The sequence below is a fragment of the Drosophila takahashii genome, chromosome 2L (genome assembly GCF_030179915.1).
Source record: "Drosophila takahashii strain IR98-3 E-12201 chromosome 2L, DtakHiC1v2, whole genome shotgun sequence".
NCBI classification, from domain to species: Eukaryota; Metazoa; Arthropoda; class Insecta; order Diptera; family Drosophilidae; genus Drosophila; species Drosophila takahashii.
The window spans coordinates 6,984,636-7,002,026 of NC_091678.1; the positions used below are offsets into that span (position 1 = coordinate 6,984,636).

Sequence of the window (17,391 nt, forward strand, 5' to 3'; positions counted from 1 at the left end):
GTCCATTCATTGGGTCTGAAGATCCGAAACCCAAGTTGAAGCTGAAGAAGCTAAAGATCGCCTTCTCTGTCTGGCCGGCACTTCATTTTGTGGGATCGTCCGACCGCCTGACTGGCTGTTTGAGCCCGGCTCCTCGAATTTTGGAATTTGTTCTGCCTTGTTAAGAGTTGTTAAGATTATGATATATGTATGGGACGTCGGCGAGTGTGTATCGGTGTGCTGGCGAAGATCGGTGGGTCGAGGGAACTGGAAGACCCAGCAGACCCAACAGAACCAAGACGACGACAGCGGCAGCCATTATGATTCACAGCAGGAATGTGGGAAACGGCTGCCTGACCATTTTTTTTTCTCCTCAATTTTTCGGGTCTCGACTGGAGGAGGAGTGGAGGAGCTCTTCTGGGCTCCAAGATCTCCACACACAGATACTCACGCACACCGGCACAGTTGCATTTACCACATAATCGATTCATGCATGTGGCAAGTTAAGAATTTCTTTCATGTTGCGTTCTCGTTGTTAGTTTCTGTAGTCTTTTTCCCTCTCATTTTTTCTTTATGATTTGTTTGAGCCGCATCTTTTCGGACCACCCGTACCCGTGAAATCACTTTGGGTTACCAGTTTCTGGCTGGGAGTCCGACTTCTCTTTTCCCCTGTATTTTTGGTGTTCTTCTCTGTTTTTTTCTTTTTTTGGGTCTTGGGCTTTTGTTAAATTGCTCTTGTTTATGTTAACATTTAAATTGTGGCCACGGGTAGTCTGGATGGATAGTAAGCCAGGCCCAACCAAAACCAATATTTAAACTCAACGCTCCATGAATAATCATCGTCATCGTCAGCGTCATCATCTCTTCTGCGGCCTTTCAGCGGGGCCATCAATTCTGATTTACCAAAAGTGTTAATTAGCCCACGGATCGGTTTTTTCTCCTCCATACTTTTTCTCATTTTTTTCGGTATTTGTTCGCCGCTTATCTCGGAAAACTTCCTACAGTGGGTTGGATTTATTTGGAAATACTTTCAATGGGGAGCTTTATCTTGTTGGAAATTTAAGTGGATTTATTGGGTTCGATTTCTCAGTTTTTTTCTTTTTTTATGATTTTAAGTTCTGATGGAATAATACTTTACGTTTAGAAAGTTCTAATAAAATATACAATGCCCAAGTATTTTTTCAAAAATTTTCGAAAACGCATGGAAATTATTTGAAATTTTTACTTCAGGTCCTGGATTTCTTCTTTTTGAAAATTTAAGTGGATGATTTTAAGTTCTGATGAAGAAATACATTACGTTTAGAAAGTTTTAATAAAATATAAAGCATACAATGTCAAGTATTTTTAAGAAATTTTTAGAAAACGTATAGAAACCGTTCGAATATTTTAACATTATATTCGAAATCATTCGCATTTACTTAGTTTGTTTTCTAAAATTTAAATGAACTTCTAGATATTGACTACAATTTCCATTTCCAAACCGAACCAAAGTGGGACTTTCAGGGATAATTTAACGCCCTTCTTTGATTGACTTGCCTGCCATCCAAAAGAAGCGACATTCAATCAGTGCTGCAGAGCTTCGATAAAAAAAAGAGCTGCTGAGTGCTTCAGTGCCACTCTGCCATCGACTGTCCATTCATAGTTGGTCAGGGATAGTGCTAATTGCCGGGTGCTGTCCCTGCCAGCTTCTGCGCCTTTGCTGCTGCTGCTGCCTCTGTCCCCAAGTGCCGCGCATAGTTGTCGCCCCATAATTGTGGCACCAACGCCGCCGAAGGCATCGGGAATCGGGCCGGGGCCATCATCGCCTCAGCCGTTGACTGGTTGTCTGTCAGCTGTCCATCAAAGCGTTGCCAAGTTGGTGTTAATGGGTGCCTAGAATGCGAGTGCCCGAGTTCCCCTTTTCCCTTTTCCCTGGGCTTGTTGTACACGAGGCTACGCATGTTTTTGCTTGTTGTCCTTCGGGGATTAAGCGTCAGGTTGGAGTAATTGCTTCCCTCTTCTTTTTTCTTTTTGCCTGGCATTTAATTTATTTTTGGATATGCTTAAAGTAAACGAAAGAAGCCACACAGAAACACACGCATGCACTTGCACCCAGAACCCGGTCCACTCCGCTCAGCAGCAATGGAATCGGAGCAGCCGCTCCTAACTCGTCGTCGCCGCTGGTGACTGAATCTCGCCGCCCAAAGCGGAGAGCTCCTTAAGGAACTGCCTCGCGTTGGTCAGCGTGGAAGCGCCATAGATGATCCGCCGTTGCACATTGGACGTTTGCTTCTGCTTGATGAAGTCCACCAGGTTCTGGTACTCAATGTAGTTGCCACCGCCGACCATAAAGACCACGGCGTCCTGGAAGGGAGCCCGGTTCTTGGGCAGCACGTCGCCGCCCTTGAGAAGCTTGGGATCCAGATACAGATAGTCGTCGGTCTCCGCATTGCTGCGGCACTCCATCACCTGCTCGGTGATTTTCGTAACTGGAAGGTTCTAAAAGGAATATTGGGATATTACAACTGCCTTTTATTTGGAGAAGTTTTTACTTACATGCCGCTTAACCACCAGATTCTTGACGCCCTCCATCACGAAGGAGCTGCCCTGCGAGACGAGCTTAGTGAACATGGACACAGTCTTGGTGCCGCCGCCCTCGTACTGAGTGGCCTGGCTGATGCTTGGCGAGCGGTTCATGATGCCCTTCCAGCGCTGCACATACGCCAAGGCAGTCAGATCACAGCCCGCCGCCTGCAGCGCCTCCTTCAACCGCTCCTGCTCCGATTCGGGCAGCTGCTGGGCGCAGATAAAGTAGATGATGTACAGACGCAGCTTGTCCTCCGCCTGGCCGAACTCTCCATCGCGCAGGAGGTCGAGTAATGGCCTGTCCAGTGTCTGCTTCGACATGACCTTCTCCTCTATCTCAAAGTACGAATCTAAACGGCGCGCCTTGATGAAGTTCAGAATGGCAGTGGCGATCTTGGTGTGCATGTCGATCAGTCGCTTCTTCTCCATCAGCTGGGGCAGCGAATTGACGGCATTGGTCAGCCGGGCGGTGGTGTCGTTGACCAGCGAGAAGGCAATGTCCGACTCGCCCTCGATGCCCATTGAGGTCTTGAGGCGCTTGATCTCCTCCTCGGAGTTGCGGTACGACTCCAGCTCCTCCTGAATGGCCTCGGCCACCGTGGGAAACGGACTGCCCTTGTGCGTCATCCAGAAGCGATCGTTGCGGTCCAAATCGCAGGCCTTCGGCTTCTTGCGGGCTCCTAAAAGAGGGGATAATTAATATAATTCAAAGTTCAGGCTGATAATGAGTCATTCAACTTGCCCGCACTGGCCGACTCATCCTCCACGTAGACCAAATTCAATCCCAGGTCCAGAACATCGTGCACCAGCGCCTGATACGACCAGGTATGATGCAGCGGCGTGGCCAGATCCATATTTCTGTCCAGCAGCAGCAGCACGGGTCGCTGGAAGCTGAACACTCCGCCGCCCGCCTGCGTGGCGTCCATGTGGAACAGATTGGCGCGCGCATCCCAGAGATTCTCGCGCAGCTTCTTCTCCAGCTTGCGGGCCACCATCTCGGCTGCGCTGTTCCGCGGACACCGGATGATGGGCACATTGCCCAGGGTCACGAACAAAGCGAATAGCGAGTCCACAATCGAGTCCATCAGCGCCTCCATCTCCTCGTCGCGGGTGTTGGCCCGATTGATGGCGTAGTAGGAGAGCTGCTCGCTCTGCTGGTGCTTCAGCACAAAGAAATCGTCCTCCAAACTGATGAAGTTCACATACTGATCGTAGACCCGCTGGATATTGGCCACGCAGCCGGCGTGCAAAGCAGCAGCGGCCAAATTCTCGATTTTGCTGCGCGTAATGGGAGCCAGGAAGTTCAAATGATACACATCGTACAGTCCGTTTGAGAAGTCTTGCTGAATCCTGTCCAGATTCTCGTCGGTGGGCAGGCAGAAGTATATAGCCGGCACATCTGGTATAGAATCACGATCGGAGTGGAGTTGCCTATGGGATAATGGGTATATATAAGCTAGATTCCTGGAGGATCAGACTTGACTTACACATGCAGGGTGACGCCCAATTCGCGCAGCTCCTTGATGGAAATGATGGGCGATATGATGTCCTGGCCAACGCGATCGTAGATGAGGATCTTCCACACGGGCTCAGCGGCCAAGGCTTTCGGCTGCTGCGAGTTTAAATTAAGCATCTGCTTAATGGCATCTGGAATTGGATAGGCAGGAAAACCCATTAATTAAGCTTTCCCCTCAAGGAGATCTCATGTTTCGGCGGTTTCTCACTGATTTGGCGCTCCCGCAGGGTCAGCATTTTGTGTGTGGCTGTGGCGGCCGTCGGTCTGGGTTGGTTTCAATGGATCTTCAACAAACTTAGCCCCTTTTAGTGGCTAAAAAACATAGTTTACAAAAAAACAACACGTCACAAGCGACTGCGGGCAACGCGTTTTGGCCAATTTTAGTGCATAGTGGGGGCATCAGCTGTGCCGAAAGTGTGAACGCTAGCAGCGGAAATACCAAAAATAATACATTTTAGTATTTTTTTAGTATAATCGAAGAACAAAAACCGTTGACTCTGGTAGAACACCTTGTGTTTGCCCAAAAAGCCGGTTTAGTTTTTGAATTTCGAACGTTTCAAATTTGTGAATATTATTTTACATAAGAAAATGTTAATCATTTCTTTAAAATCTATTTGGTGTAAGTCGAGCTTGATCAGGCGCAGTTTCATTCTGGCTTTCGAGCTACAAGGTTGAAATTCCAACACAAGTGACGGACAAAAAGTTTTTTTTAAACATTTCATATTTTATCATAACTAAAAAACTTTTGGTAAGATATTAAATTAAATTCTGCAGCTTGCAGCCCCAAGAAAGGGGGTACTCCGGTAGACATCAAAAGAAATAATAGATTATTAGAAACATGAAAATATAACTTTTCGTAGGAAATCATTCAAGAATTATTGATTTAAACCGTAATTTCGTGAGGCATATGTTCGATTATTTTTTCTTTTCTTGTGGTTTTATTATTTATTTCATTTCCATATAGTCGATCATGTCACATACTCATATATATACATACGTACAGTGACGTAGCCATAGTATTTCCCACGAAATATATATAAAATGTTATATATAAAATTTATAGACAAAAAAATGAGACTGCGAATATCAGATAAGCGGTTTTCGCTGATCTTTTAATTTCTAGCGAAAAGTTACGTGTCGAATGAGTCATTTGTTTCATTTGCACACAAAATATGTATATTGAGTATGATAATGAGTCGATCGATTCATTTGAAACAAATCAGCACTCTTGCGTCGTCGCTTGATCGGCATTGTAGAAAATAAATAATCAAGTATTCCCTAAACTTAGAAACGCTACACTGATAAAAAAAAAATAATTCATATTTAATTAAAATATTTTTCTGAATGTTTTTCATCCATTTCGCTTTTTATTAATTTTAAATATGAAAATATTACAATTAATATGTATTGTTAATTAAAATGTTTTAAACTTTAATTTCAATATAAATTTTTTTAGTGACGTAAAATATTTAATTTTAATATTATTAACAAGGAATATTGGACCTTAATTAAAATATTTTTTATATTAAATATTATAATTTTGTATTCAATTCAAATAAAATATTCACTCAATATGCAAATATTTATTTTAGTTATTTAATTTTTTTTATCAGTGTAAGCAAAAATATATATGTTAGCGGCATTAAACAAAATAAATAATCAAATATTCCCTAAATGAAGAAACGCTTATCAAAAATTTACACATTTAAATTGATCATCTTTAAAGGGCATAGCAGACTTACCTAGGGAAAACGGCCCCCAGCGATTTTTAAAAATTTTGAATCAGCGATGGTAGATAATTAGAAGGAGAATATGGAAACCAATTTTCAAAGCTATTGGACATTTGGCTGAGGAGTAATCGTCTGCAATCCAAAAATGTATTTAAGTTTATATCTGACCAACGGAAACGCTTAACTGAAAATTAGTGATGAGAAATCAAAGGGATAAGAAACAGGTCCTCGCTAAAGAAGCTTGGAATTTTTAAGACTTTTTAAAAGTGCAGAAAACCACGATTAAAATTTTCAAAAAAATTTTTGACCACTTTCAAGTTTTGGCAACACCACCAATTTTTTACAGCTCCTGTGTCTTTTAACCATTGAATTAATAAAAAAAAATCATAATTTTATAGGTGGTGCAACAGTGTCAAAGAAAGGAAAAACTAGATTTCAAGTAGTTTTGTGGGACTTTTTCTACAACCCGGCCACCCCAGTTTTTTTTTTTAAGTTTTTGAAGTGCACAGTACCAACTTGATTGCAAAGCCCATTGCTTCCAATATTTATTCTCACACCTATTTTGGCACTATCATCACTTTTTTGCCGTATTTTGGCGTTAGAAAGAAAACAAGAAATCAATTTTATCTTTCGAGCAGAAAGCACGATTTGCATAATTCAAAAGCAGAAATATCTGTCTTTTCATGGCCGATTACGAGATAAAAAAAATAATGCTTTCAGACCATAGATGTCCATAGATGTTCAGACCATTTTTTAAGTCCAAAAGTGGGATTTCGGCCAATAGGTAAGTTTAAAAAATACCATTCTATCCCAATTCACTGGATTCAATGTGGGATCTCCGTTGAGGAATTCGCTATGAATTCTTTTCATTGACCTATTACTTTTTTCCAAAGCATCTATAATTTTGTGTATTACATATTAAAAATTACTACTTTTGACAGTTAAGTAATACAAAAACGAACTAAAGAATTCACACAGTAAATTGGGTTCCCTTTTGCGAAAAATAGAATGGTATTATTTCAAACTTGCCCATTGGCCGAAAGCCTATTTTTTGAATTAAAAAAATGGTATCGCTGGGTCATCAATGGTCTGAAAGCATTATTTTTTTATCTCGTAATCGGCCATGAAAAGACAGATATTTCTGCTTTTGAATTATGCAAATCGTGCTTTCTGCTCGAAAGATAAAATTGATTTCTTGTTTTCTTTCTAACGCCAAAATACGGCAAAAAAGTGATGATAGTGCCAAAATAGGTGTGAGAATAAATATTGGAAGCAATGGGCTTTGCAATCAAGTTGGTACTGTGCACTTCAAAAACTTAAAAAAAAAAGCTGGGGTGGCCGGGTTGTAGAAAAAGTCCCACAAAACTACTTGAAATCTAGTTTTTCCTTTCTTTGACACTGTTGCACCACCTATAAAATTATGATTTTTTTTTATTAATTCAATGGTTAAAAGACACAGGAGCTGTAAAAAATTGGTGGTGTTGCCAAAACTTGAAAGTGGTCAAAAATTTTTTTGAAAATTTTAATCGTGGTTTTCTGCACTTTTAAAAAGTCTTAAAAATTCCAAGCTTCTTTAGCGAGGACCTGTTTCTTATCCCTTTGATTTCTCATCACTAATTTTCAGTTAAGCGTTTCCGTTGGTCAGATATAAGCTTAAATACATTTTTGGATTGCAGACGATTACTCCTCAGCCAAATGTCCAATAGCTTTGAAAATTGGTTTCCATATTCTCCTTCTAATTATCTACCATCGCTGATTCAAAAATTTTAAAAATCGCTGGGGGCCGTTTTCCCTAGGTAAGTCTGCTATGCCCTTTAAGATTATAACTGACAGTTACTCATTTTAGTTCACCATGACCCACGACATCAAAGAAGAACTCTTGGTAAGTACAAGCTAAATTATTCATTGATTAAAGTTCTAATAAACAAACTAATATTTTAGCCCAGTTCCGATTCAGAGATGAATGAAGTGAATGGATCAAGCGATCAAAAGGAGGACGTACAACTTGTAATTAACCTGTTGAAACGCAAACTTGAGGATGCGGACGAAGAACTGAAAGTGAAGGATAGGCGAATCGCTGAACTAGAATCCCTAATCAAAGTCAAAGAAGAAAATGGGATTCAAATTGTGAGGCTGCCTGGTATTGATTTTGATTTCGATGCAGCTTTTGAGGATATTCCTTCAGCCGGGTCAGAATGGATGGTAATCCAGCGACGTATCGACGGAACTGTATCCTTCAACACACTGGATGCAATGCATGAACATTGGTATAAGCACGGATTTGGAAATCTTGAAGCGGAATTCTGGTTTGGTTGCGAAAAGCTTCATAAGTTGACTACAAATCGCCGGCATGAATTGTACATTCAACTTGTCGATTTTCAAGATGCTACTGCCTATGCGAGATATGATAACTTTGTGGTTGGCAGCGAAGGAGAAGGATACGCTTTGAAGTCCCTGGGTGAATACTCGGGAACCGCTGGAGATGCCATGTCGCGATCTGTGAATAAGAAATTCAGGCACTACGACTGTTACTATGGGTGTTTTTTTTTTTTGGAGTTTAAGTTACCGCGTCATCCGTAAGTGATGCGGAGTTATTTGGCCGCCCTGGTGTTCCAGGAAAACGCCAAGGCAAAATTCGTTTGTATGTGTTTCAAATTCACTTAACCTAAAAGTGAATCCACACCACGAGGTCCCTTGCCCTACCCGGCGCGAATTGTGCGTGTTCCTTCAAGGGCCTGTGAATGTGGACTGTACTATGGGTGTTATAATAGGGCGTTTTATTGGTCCTGGTGGGCCAATTCCCAATGGTAATTATATAAACTGTTATCATAAACCATAATAATAATAATTTAATATTTTCAGCAATCTGAATGGTTATTACCATTCATGGGAAATGAATCTGACTGATACGAATGGCGTTTGGTGGAGCACTTGGAACAACAGAGGAAGACTTAATCTGAAATCGTGTAAAATGTTTATCAGGCCATACCAAACTGAATGATAATTTAATCATTTGTCTACTCAAAATTCAATCAAAAGAACAATATTTGAAGGAATTATTTTTTAAAGTTTTTGCAAGTGGTTACAAATTTTGTAAATTAGTATGCCATTGTCCAACAAATACTTTAAAATAAACCAGAAATCTATTTGGTGCAAATGTTTTTTTTATTTGTACCTATTAAAAGTAAAATTTATTCTCTCAGTTGGGATGGGTTTTTTCCTTTTCAGCTAAATACTTTTAATACTACTAAAAAATATTACTAATACTACCCAAAAACAAATTTTTAAAATAAAAAAACCCGACATTATTTAAAAAAATTTTCAAATAAAAGCGTGTGACCAGACGAGCCTCGATCTATTGCAGTGGATACAGGCTATACACATTTTGGTCGGTATTTTTTAATCAACTAAAAAGAGTGCATTCGCAGCAGGTTGGCAGCTCGCTTCGGGATTTCCGGCATGGTCACACCTGTCAGCTGATTTCGAAAAGTCACCCTACTGAATTTCCCCGTTTTTCGTTTCATTTATTTTCATTTCGTCGACGCGAGTGGTTCGTTGTTCCGTGCCGTTTTATTTACGATTTATAGTGAGTGCAGTGTTGTCTCGCATCGAAATGATCCTGGAAGCGGAGCATCCGCATCAGCGCGTCGCGAATGCCGCCCAGGCGGTCCGCCAATCGCACCTCCGCTGGCGCCTTTCGCATATGACCGCGATGAGTGCCAAAAAAACACATTCGCGTACCACTTGCTGCGGTCGCGTCGTCAGTCGGAATCACTTTTTCAAGCACAGTCGCGCCTTTCTGTGGTTCCTGCTCTGCAATTTAATGGTGGGCGTGGACCGCGCCCACTCCCAGCTGCTCATCAACGTTCAAAATCAGGTGCGAAACTTCAAAAAGTATTATAAAAGAAAAATTGCCCAAATCAAAGCCCCCAAAATCACACAAAGCCAACAACAAAAAACAATGACGCTGGCAGCGCTGCCCATTCCATTTTCGAACAGCTCATTTCGAAAATGAGCGCGCCAAAACAAAACAATTTAAAAATGTGAGAGAGTACGAAAGGGCGAATAAGTGAGGTCTTTAAGCAAAATAAACAAAACGGTTGGCTAGGAAATTTACAAGAATTTACGAAACGATATTATTTCAAACTGTATGTTTAAAAGGACATTTCTTTTGAAAAATGGTAGATTTCTTTGAAAAATATTTTTAAGGGAAGTTTAGAAAAACCATTACAAGCCATATAAACGAGATTTTGACAAATTCAAAAAGCGGGCAACTTTATAACTTGACAACTATTCAACAAACTTTAATTTTTAATGTGGATAGACTTCTTTTAATATGTTTTGTGTTATTAAACACAACTCAATCCCACTAAAAAAAACTTTTTTATTAAAAAAAAATTATTTCTCGGGATTGAATTTAAATTGTATATATTTGATAATTTCTAAAACTAGTAACATAAACTACTGATGGTTTATAGTAGCTTAGGTTATTATATTTCTTAGAAAAGATAGTATAATCTGCATTGAAATCAAATTAAATTTATTATTCCTTTATCAGTTTCAATTGCTGCTTGGCAATAACCAATTTGGATTAGAGGGGAACAGATTTCTTCTTTTGATTTATGCTTTATGATTTAAATAGAGCATTGTTTGAATGTCCAATTATAAGCTAGTCGATCGTTAAGATGGAAATAAGATTTAAAAGGAATAATTATCTTAATCTCTTGCTCCATAAAAAAATACATTAAAGAAAGTGAATTATTTAATAAAATAAGTGCAGTTCAATGTCAAACTGGGGGCTTTCACTTTCCTGACGTTTCATTTTTCCACTTTAATATTAGTTGGCTTTGTTTGACTGCCTCAATATTGACACTTTGCTTTCGGCTTTTCCATAAATTTTAGATTAGTTGGCCAAAAAAGCACGGGGCTTATAATGAAAGCTGGCAGCAGCCAAACTCGCTGTTTCTGTCTCTTTCTCTTTTGCTTTTGCTATCTCACTTGCACACACGGGGCCATATTTGTTTACATGTGACATCCTTCATTGTTCTCCTCACTCTGTCCCTGGCCCCAAAATGTCCTGTCCCGCTCTCTTCCTCTGCTCCACTTCGCCTGCATCCTCTTTGCTCCTCTCTCTTTCCTCGGCTGTTCTTTGTTTACATGCGCCTTTGTGCAAACACACGAAAAACCCAGGAAAACAAGAACAAAAAAAAACAACAGAAAACAAGGATGTTTCAAGGATCGAAATTCCAAATACCCTTGCAAATCCATTAGTTATATAGTTTCTAATATTATTGAAATTCTCAAGTTTTTAAAGAATCCCATTTAAATAAATATTAATACCGATCCATTTCTAATAAAACGCTCTCTTGCACATTTAAAAAGAAACACAAAGCAAATAAAGAATTATCAATATTAATATTTTAACTACTTATTTACATATCGATTTTATCGATATGAATATTTTATCGAATTATTTATATATCGATTTGAATATGTAACTTCTTATTTGTATATTGAAATGATCGATATTAACTTTTTAAAGTTTAAAAGTAAAGATTAAATAAAAAGAACACTAAAATCCGACACGAACTAATTAATAAGGAAATAATAGTACTCTTTTTAAATCTATATAGACTTTAAGTCTAAATAGTAATACCCAAAACCAGAGTATTGCAACAATAACACCCACAACCAACATATTTGTTCGTGTTACACGTGTAGTAAAGGGCAAATTCTGTTGTTGTTGAACTACATTTCGGATGTTGTTGTGGGGTGACGAGTTGACTCCCCGTTCTCATCCTCATCCTGCCCTTTTGCCATAGCTCATCTCTTCTCCATTTCGTTTTCGTTGGCCCCTTATGTTTTCTTTTTCTATTTTTCAACTCTCTTGACTCTAATTTGGTTCATGGCCGCCCAGCTTCAGGAGGTCCTGTCATAGTTAATTTAAGTCCTGACAACACAGGGAACCCCTCGGCATCATCATCTCATGGCTGCCTTTGTGCCGTATTAATATTTTAGCTGGCTGGTTGGTGGGGGTGGAGGAATGCCGAGTGCCGAGAAAGTAATTTAACACTTGTTGCTCTCTAATCCGATTCTTTTGCAGGGCGGCGAGGTGATCCAGGAGAGTATTACCTCCAACATTGGCGAGGACCTGATAACGCTGGAGTTCCAGAAGACCGACGGCACGCTCATCACCCAGGTCATCGACTTTCGCAATGTAAGTGTAGTACCAAAAAATCTTTTCGAAAGCCACACGAGAGCCCAAATTAAAAGTTAAATATTCCTCTCTTCCACCCGCAGGAGGTTCAAATCCTCAAGGCCCTGGTGCTCGGCGAGGAGGAGCGCGGCCAGAGCCAATACCAGGTCATGTGCTTCGCCACCAAGTTCAACAAGGGCGACTTCATCTCCTCGGCGGCAATGGCCAAGCTGCGCCAGAAGAATCCGCACACCATCCGCACCCCCGAGGAGGACAAGGGCCGGGAGACCTTCACCATGAGCAGCTGGGTGCAGCTGAATCGCTCCCTGCCCATCACCAGGCATCTGCAGGGCCTCTGCGCCGAGGCCATGGACGCCACCTACGTGCGGGATGTGGACCTTAAGGCCTGGGCGGAGCTGCCAGGTGAGTGCTATTTTTTTATGATATTTTCAGGGTTACTCCTGATTAAATGCCTAAAGGTACATATATATCTAAGGATATTCTTGTGATGATAGGTAGGATAAAAATATATTAGGCGACAGAGCATATCTACTCCATTTCTATAATTTTTTTGTTGGTATTTTTTTCGATTTTTATTAAACAAATTTCATCTACTTACCCCAGGAATATGCCAATTTAATAACTTAATTTTTTTAATGGAAAACAAAAACCTTTTGTGCTTCTGTTTATATAATGTTCAGGCTGTAAATGGGTATTTCGCGTGTGCTACACGCAATATGGTTTAAGTTCTACACAAACAACATTAATAAAACGAAATTATGAAAGGACACACGTTGTTGAACAAGTTAAAACAACTTAAATGTGTTTTAAAAAAATGTAGCTTTTTAAATGTATAGAATTTTAATTAAAAGTCAATGGTCGTCCAAAATGTAATGCTCTTTTATTTTTAAATTTATTTGAGATATCAAAATTTAACGAATTAATACATAAACTCCTCAGAAATCGTTCTAAAATAAGTAAGGGAAAAACTTGGGTGTAGATATCGTTTAGTTCTGAGGGAATTTTGCACTTTGAAACTTTCTGTTTACGCTTTTCGTTCCGTTTTCCGTTTGTTGCCTTCCCCTGGCTCCTGCAGGCTCCTCGATTTCCAGCCTGGAGGCGGCCACCGAGAAGTTCCCGGACACGCTCTCGACGCGCTGCAACGAGGTGAGCAGCCTGTGGGCGCCCTGCCTGTGCAACCTGGAGACCTGCATCGGCTGGTATCCCTGCGGACTCAAGTACTGCAAGGGCAAGGGAGTCGCCGGCGGAGCGGACTCCTCGGGCGCCCAGCAGCAGGCGCAGCCGACGAATTATCGCTGCGGCATCAAGACCTGCCGCAAGTGCACACAGTTCACCTATTATGTGCGGCAGAAACAGCAGTGCCTCTGGGATGAATGACGACGCGGCGAGCTGCAGCTGATGCAGATGCAGATGCGCTGTGCCAGGCGGCGGAATGGGAGTGAGGATGCTGTCACCTGCCCGGGTGGTGGTGAAACAAGAGCAGCAGCAGGAGCTACACCGGCGACAATAACTGGGAGGAAAGATGGGAAGGATACAACGGGCGCAACAACGACGACCAACAAATTACGCCAACTGCTTTTGTTGGTCCAGCAGCAGATGCCTTTTGCTCTGTGGAGTTTTCCGGTCCATCACATTTCCCAGCCCCATTCGCAAACCCCACATAAACCCAGCGAGCATCAGCAGCATCAGCATCATTCTCAGGTTGCCCCCACCTCGTCATCACCATCATCATCATCCTCATCCGCAATGGCCGCCATCGTTGCGTGATAATGAACGCTCGAAATACCCAACTTCGCCATACTCAACCCCAAACTACACGGCCAGAAAAAAAACGAGTGTTGACACTTTTTCCGCTCACCATTCAAGATTCTGGATTCTGGTTGGACCACAGCTAAGATAAAAAGGAGTAAAGCGAAATAAATGTAAAAATGTGCTTCTGTATACTATGTATATATATATGTATATTTAACGATGATTAGCTTTTAGCCAGCTTACGTTTTACGCTTATGCCGGATTTCGTTTTAGACCTAGATTAGGTGTCCTTATTCAATTTGACCCGAAGTGAGCTCGCTGAATTAAAGGTTAAGCACTTATAAAACATTTTCCTCCTAGCATTTACCTTTATTTTATTTTATTGAATACTCTAAATTTTCTATCTAAAGAATTACTATAAAATTTGAGACTTTATAGCGTTTTTTCTATTCAACTCTTCTCATCTTTCTTCAACATTTTCTCAGGTATTTAGGAATTGCTAACCATTTTTCCTTCAAGCTTTCTCTAGCTTCCTCTAGCTTTCTTCGCTTATTTATCTGTTCTAGTCCAATGCCAATTTGTTTACTTTGCCCGTTCACTTCACACTTTTTCCATCCACATTGTGTGCAGCAATTTCGTTTCAATTACCCTTTTACAGCGTTTTATATTTCCTTTGTTTGCCTTTAGCTCCACTTCACTTTATCTTACCTTTACCTTTACCTTAACTGAAGCCTGATTAGATGTATTAAGAATGTTGGACACAATATCACGTTCCACGCTCCTTCCACTCGTGTTGCGTTGAGCTCAAGAATATTAAATAGGTATAGGGATATAAATAAATTAAATGTGGCCTTAGCATATTTTATGAGCGGTAGAAAAAAAGGAAATTAATCGAACTAAGGAATTTGTCAGGCGTTGGCAGAAGCAGAAACAGAAACTCGTAATTAATTGTGCTCATAATAGTTGTAACAGAAAAACCACAAGAATATGATATATTGCCATTTAGGGGATGGTGAGAATGTGGGGAATTCTACTAACCAAAACGACTGCCGCAATAAAAGCTTTTCTATCTTTTTCCACTCGATAATGGCTGTTTGAGATACCCCGTTTTTCTCTTTCTTTCCAATCTTTCTCCCTCTAAATCTACACTAACTAAAAACTAGACCGTAAACACGCCTGCCTTTTTGCCTTTGACTTGTAACCTTTTCCACTTTATATTCGAAACAAATGAAATACCTTGCGAAGAGAAAACCTTGAGCAAATTAAATTGATACCAATAATAAACAATACCAAGAACAATAATCTATTGTATAAATTTCAAGAACCTAGTCTACTTAGAGTGTTAGAATGGCATATTTTCCTAAAAGCGTACTACAAAAAAGAAATCAAATGAAAACAAAAGAAAAAGTCTTAAACCAGTTTCGACGACAAGAAAAACCAACGGTGATAATAATTTTTTCTACGATACAGAAAGGCAACTCCTTCGACTCACTGTGTGAAAATGTAATGGAAACGAAATTGATCAAGTGTAAAAATTGATTAGTATTAATAAGCATTTAAATACGATATAAAACTCGATGATCTGAATTGTGTAAAGAGCATTTGCCAATAATAAACGATTAATCGACTAGTCCTAACGAAAGTAATTGAAATTAATAATTAGTCTTAATACAAATGCTGACAAATTCTACGTTTTATATAAAAAACCAATAACGAAAACATTAAAGCTGTCTTTTATTCTGAATGGAACTATTATTTGCATAGATTTTGGTTATTTTCGATGGGCAAGCCAAGTTTATTAATGCATTATTCCTAATCATTGAAGAGCTCTCCGAATAGCCAACCAACCAACCAACCTCTCAATGCATTAAAATGCCCGACATGCTGTGCGTTGTTTGCCCAGCCCTTCAGTACTCCGCCAGGACCTGATCCGCATCCGCATCCGCATCCTGTCTGCAGTGCAGGCTGCACGGAAGGAGCCGTCTTGAGCCAGTGGCAAATCCTTTATGCGATTTGTAATTCATGAGCAGAGCGCACAGATTCTTATCATTTATTTTACTGCGCAATCGGTATCGACGCGGCGGGGCTAAAAGGAGAGGGGAAAACAAGGACCAAGCCAACAGACATCTAGACAAACACTTCCAGCCAATAACTATATTCATGGCGTCTACTGTAGCCGACGATAGCTTAAGACGTGCGGAAACCAAATCGGCGTCGTAGAAAATTGAATTTGTTACGATTTCGCAGGAGTAGAAGTACGACGAAGAGGAGGAAGGGGTGGAGGAGGACCCCCTGGAAACCCTATTCCGAATCCGAATAACCAACTGAAGGGGAGCCAACGTATGTGCATGCCTAATGAGCCATGAAATGCCAGAGCCTGGATATCTGGATCCCTTTTGCCTTTGCTTTTTTCGGTAGGTCATTTCCTGGTGGGTAATCAGCGACAGCTGGCTGCTCGAAAACAAACCCCCTGGTGGGTGGATTGCTGGGTGGTTGGCTCATGGGTCAGGGCCACCCAGTGACCTCCGACCCTCCACGTCTATATAATTAAAGCATGCAGCTGCTGGCGTGTAAATCAAACAAAATCAACTCTCTTCGCAGGCTCTTAATTAAGTTTACACTCTCGGAATTCGATTTCTCCATCCATATTTCTCGTTTTTCCCACTGGTCAGTCGTAAACCCAGCAAATGTGGCGAAATCAATAAGGTGAGTGCGTTTAATAAATATTTAAATAAGTTATTTAATTTATGTATATTGAAATATATTTTAATTCATTTAATAAATAAGTGTTTAAGACTAATTTAAGGTGTCTAAAAGTATGCTGTAATATATTTTGAACTCAAAATTCATTGAACCTTTATAAATAAAAATAATAACAAATTTATTGTAGGCAAGTTTAAACTTTTTTTATATTAATATTGCATTTAAATAAACGCTGTAGTAATTACAATATTTAAAATATTTGAAAAACTACTTAGTAAAATCTTAAAATCTTTAATTTTTTAAACATCAAGAGCATTGCTGTTCTTCCCCTCAACTTTTGCATTGAAATCCTTCAAAAATCTCCGCTCTTGACATTTGCAATCGGCAGTGGTATGTGGTTTGTCGGTTTCAGTGTCGGTTATCAGGCCAGCGAAAGCAGCTTTCTCCCCACGACATTCCACCCCTTATTCGCCACCCCCCACACTCATAGAAATTTTCCGGTAAAATCGCCCTAAAAACAAGGAAAATCGCCCTAAAACGGGGGTCAATGGCGACTAGGCAACAAAATTAGGGCAAATTGCCCTAAAAATACGGGTGAATTTGTCACACATTTAGGGCGATTTTTCGTAGATCTAGGGCGATTTTTCTATTTTTAAAGCTAATTGCCCTAAAAATAGGAAATGAGACCCTTACACTAAAGGCAGTTTCCTTTAAATCCAGGGCGATTTTTCTGGACTTATAGGCGAATTGCCCTGGAAATCGGAAAAAATACCTTTAAACTAAAGGCAGATTTTCATAAATCTAGGGTGTTTTTCTGGATTTTAGGGCAAATTGCCCTAGAAATATGAAAAAATATCCTGAAACTAAAGGCAGATTTTTATAAATTTAGGGCGTTTTTCTGGATTTATAGGCGAATTGCCCTAAAAAAA

At 40.2% G+C, this 17,391-nt stretch overlaps 3 protein-coding genes across 3 annotated transcripts; 2 read left to right on the plus strand and 1 right to left on the minus strand.

The window, feature by feature from the left end:
- Window positions 1-1,976: 1,976 nt before the first annotated feature.
- Slh (sec1 family domain containing Slh) lies at window positions 1,977-4,446 on the minus strand. The gene is made up of 5 exons (XM_017150671.3): window positions 4,269-4,446; window positions 4,032-4,191; window positions 3,287-3,975; window positions 2,515-3,224; window positions 1,977-2,457 (listed from the first exon to the last, which is right to left on the minus strand). Exons 1-5 carry the CDS (start codon window positions 4,294-4,296, stop codon window positions 2,122-2,124), a joined length of 1,923 nt encoding a protein of 640 aa, XP_017006160.2. The 5' UTR covers window positions 4,297-4,446; the 3' UTR covers window positions 1,977-2,121.
- Window positions 4,447-4,635: 189 nt separating this feature from the next.
- On the plus strand, window positions 4,636-8,846 carry LOC108063346 (fibrinogen-like protein 1). Its single transcript, XM_044394837.2, has 5 exons — window positions 4,636-4,808; window positions 7,637-7,672; window positions 7,732-8,319; window positions 8,542-8,597; window positions 8,653-8,846. Exons 2-5 carry the CDS (start codon window positions 7,643-7,645, stop codon window positions 8,789-8,791), a joined length of 813 nt encoding a protein of 270 aa, XP_044250772.2. The 5' UTR covers window positions 4,636-4,808; window positions 7,637-7,642; the 3' UTR covers window positions 8,792-8,846.
- A 453-nt stretch (window positions 8,847-9,299) lies between these two features.
- Window positions 9,300-15,485, plus strand: oaf (out at first). Its single transcript, XM_017150648.3, has 4 exons — window positions 9,300-9,667; window positions 11,894-12,007; window positions 12,091-12,409; window positions 13,083-15,485. The coding sequence occupies exons 1-4, from the start codon at window positions 9,404-9,406 to the stop codon at window positions 13,382-13,384; spliced, it is 999 nt and encodes a 332-aa protein (XP_017006137.2). The 5' UTR covers window positions 9,300-9,403; the 3' UTR covers window positions 13,385-15,485.
- The last annotated feature ends 1,906 nt before the right edge of the window (window positions 15,486-17,391 follow it).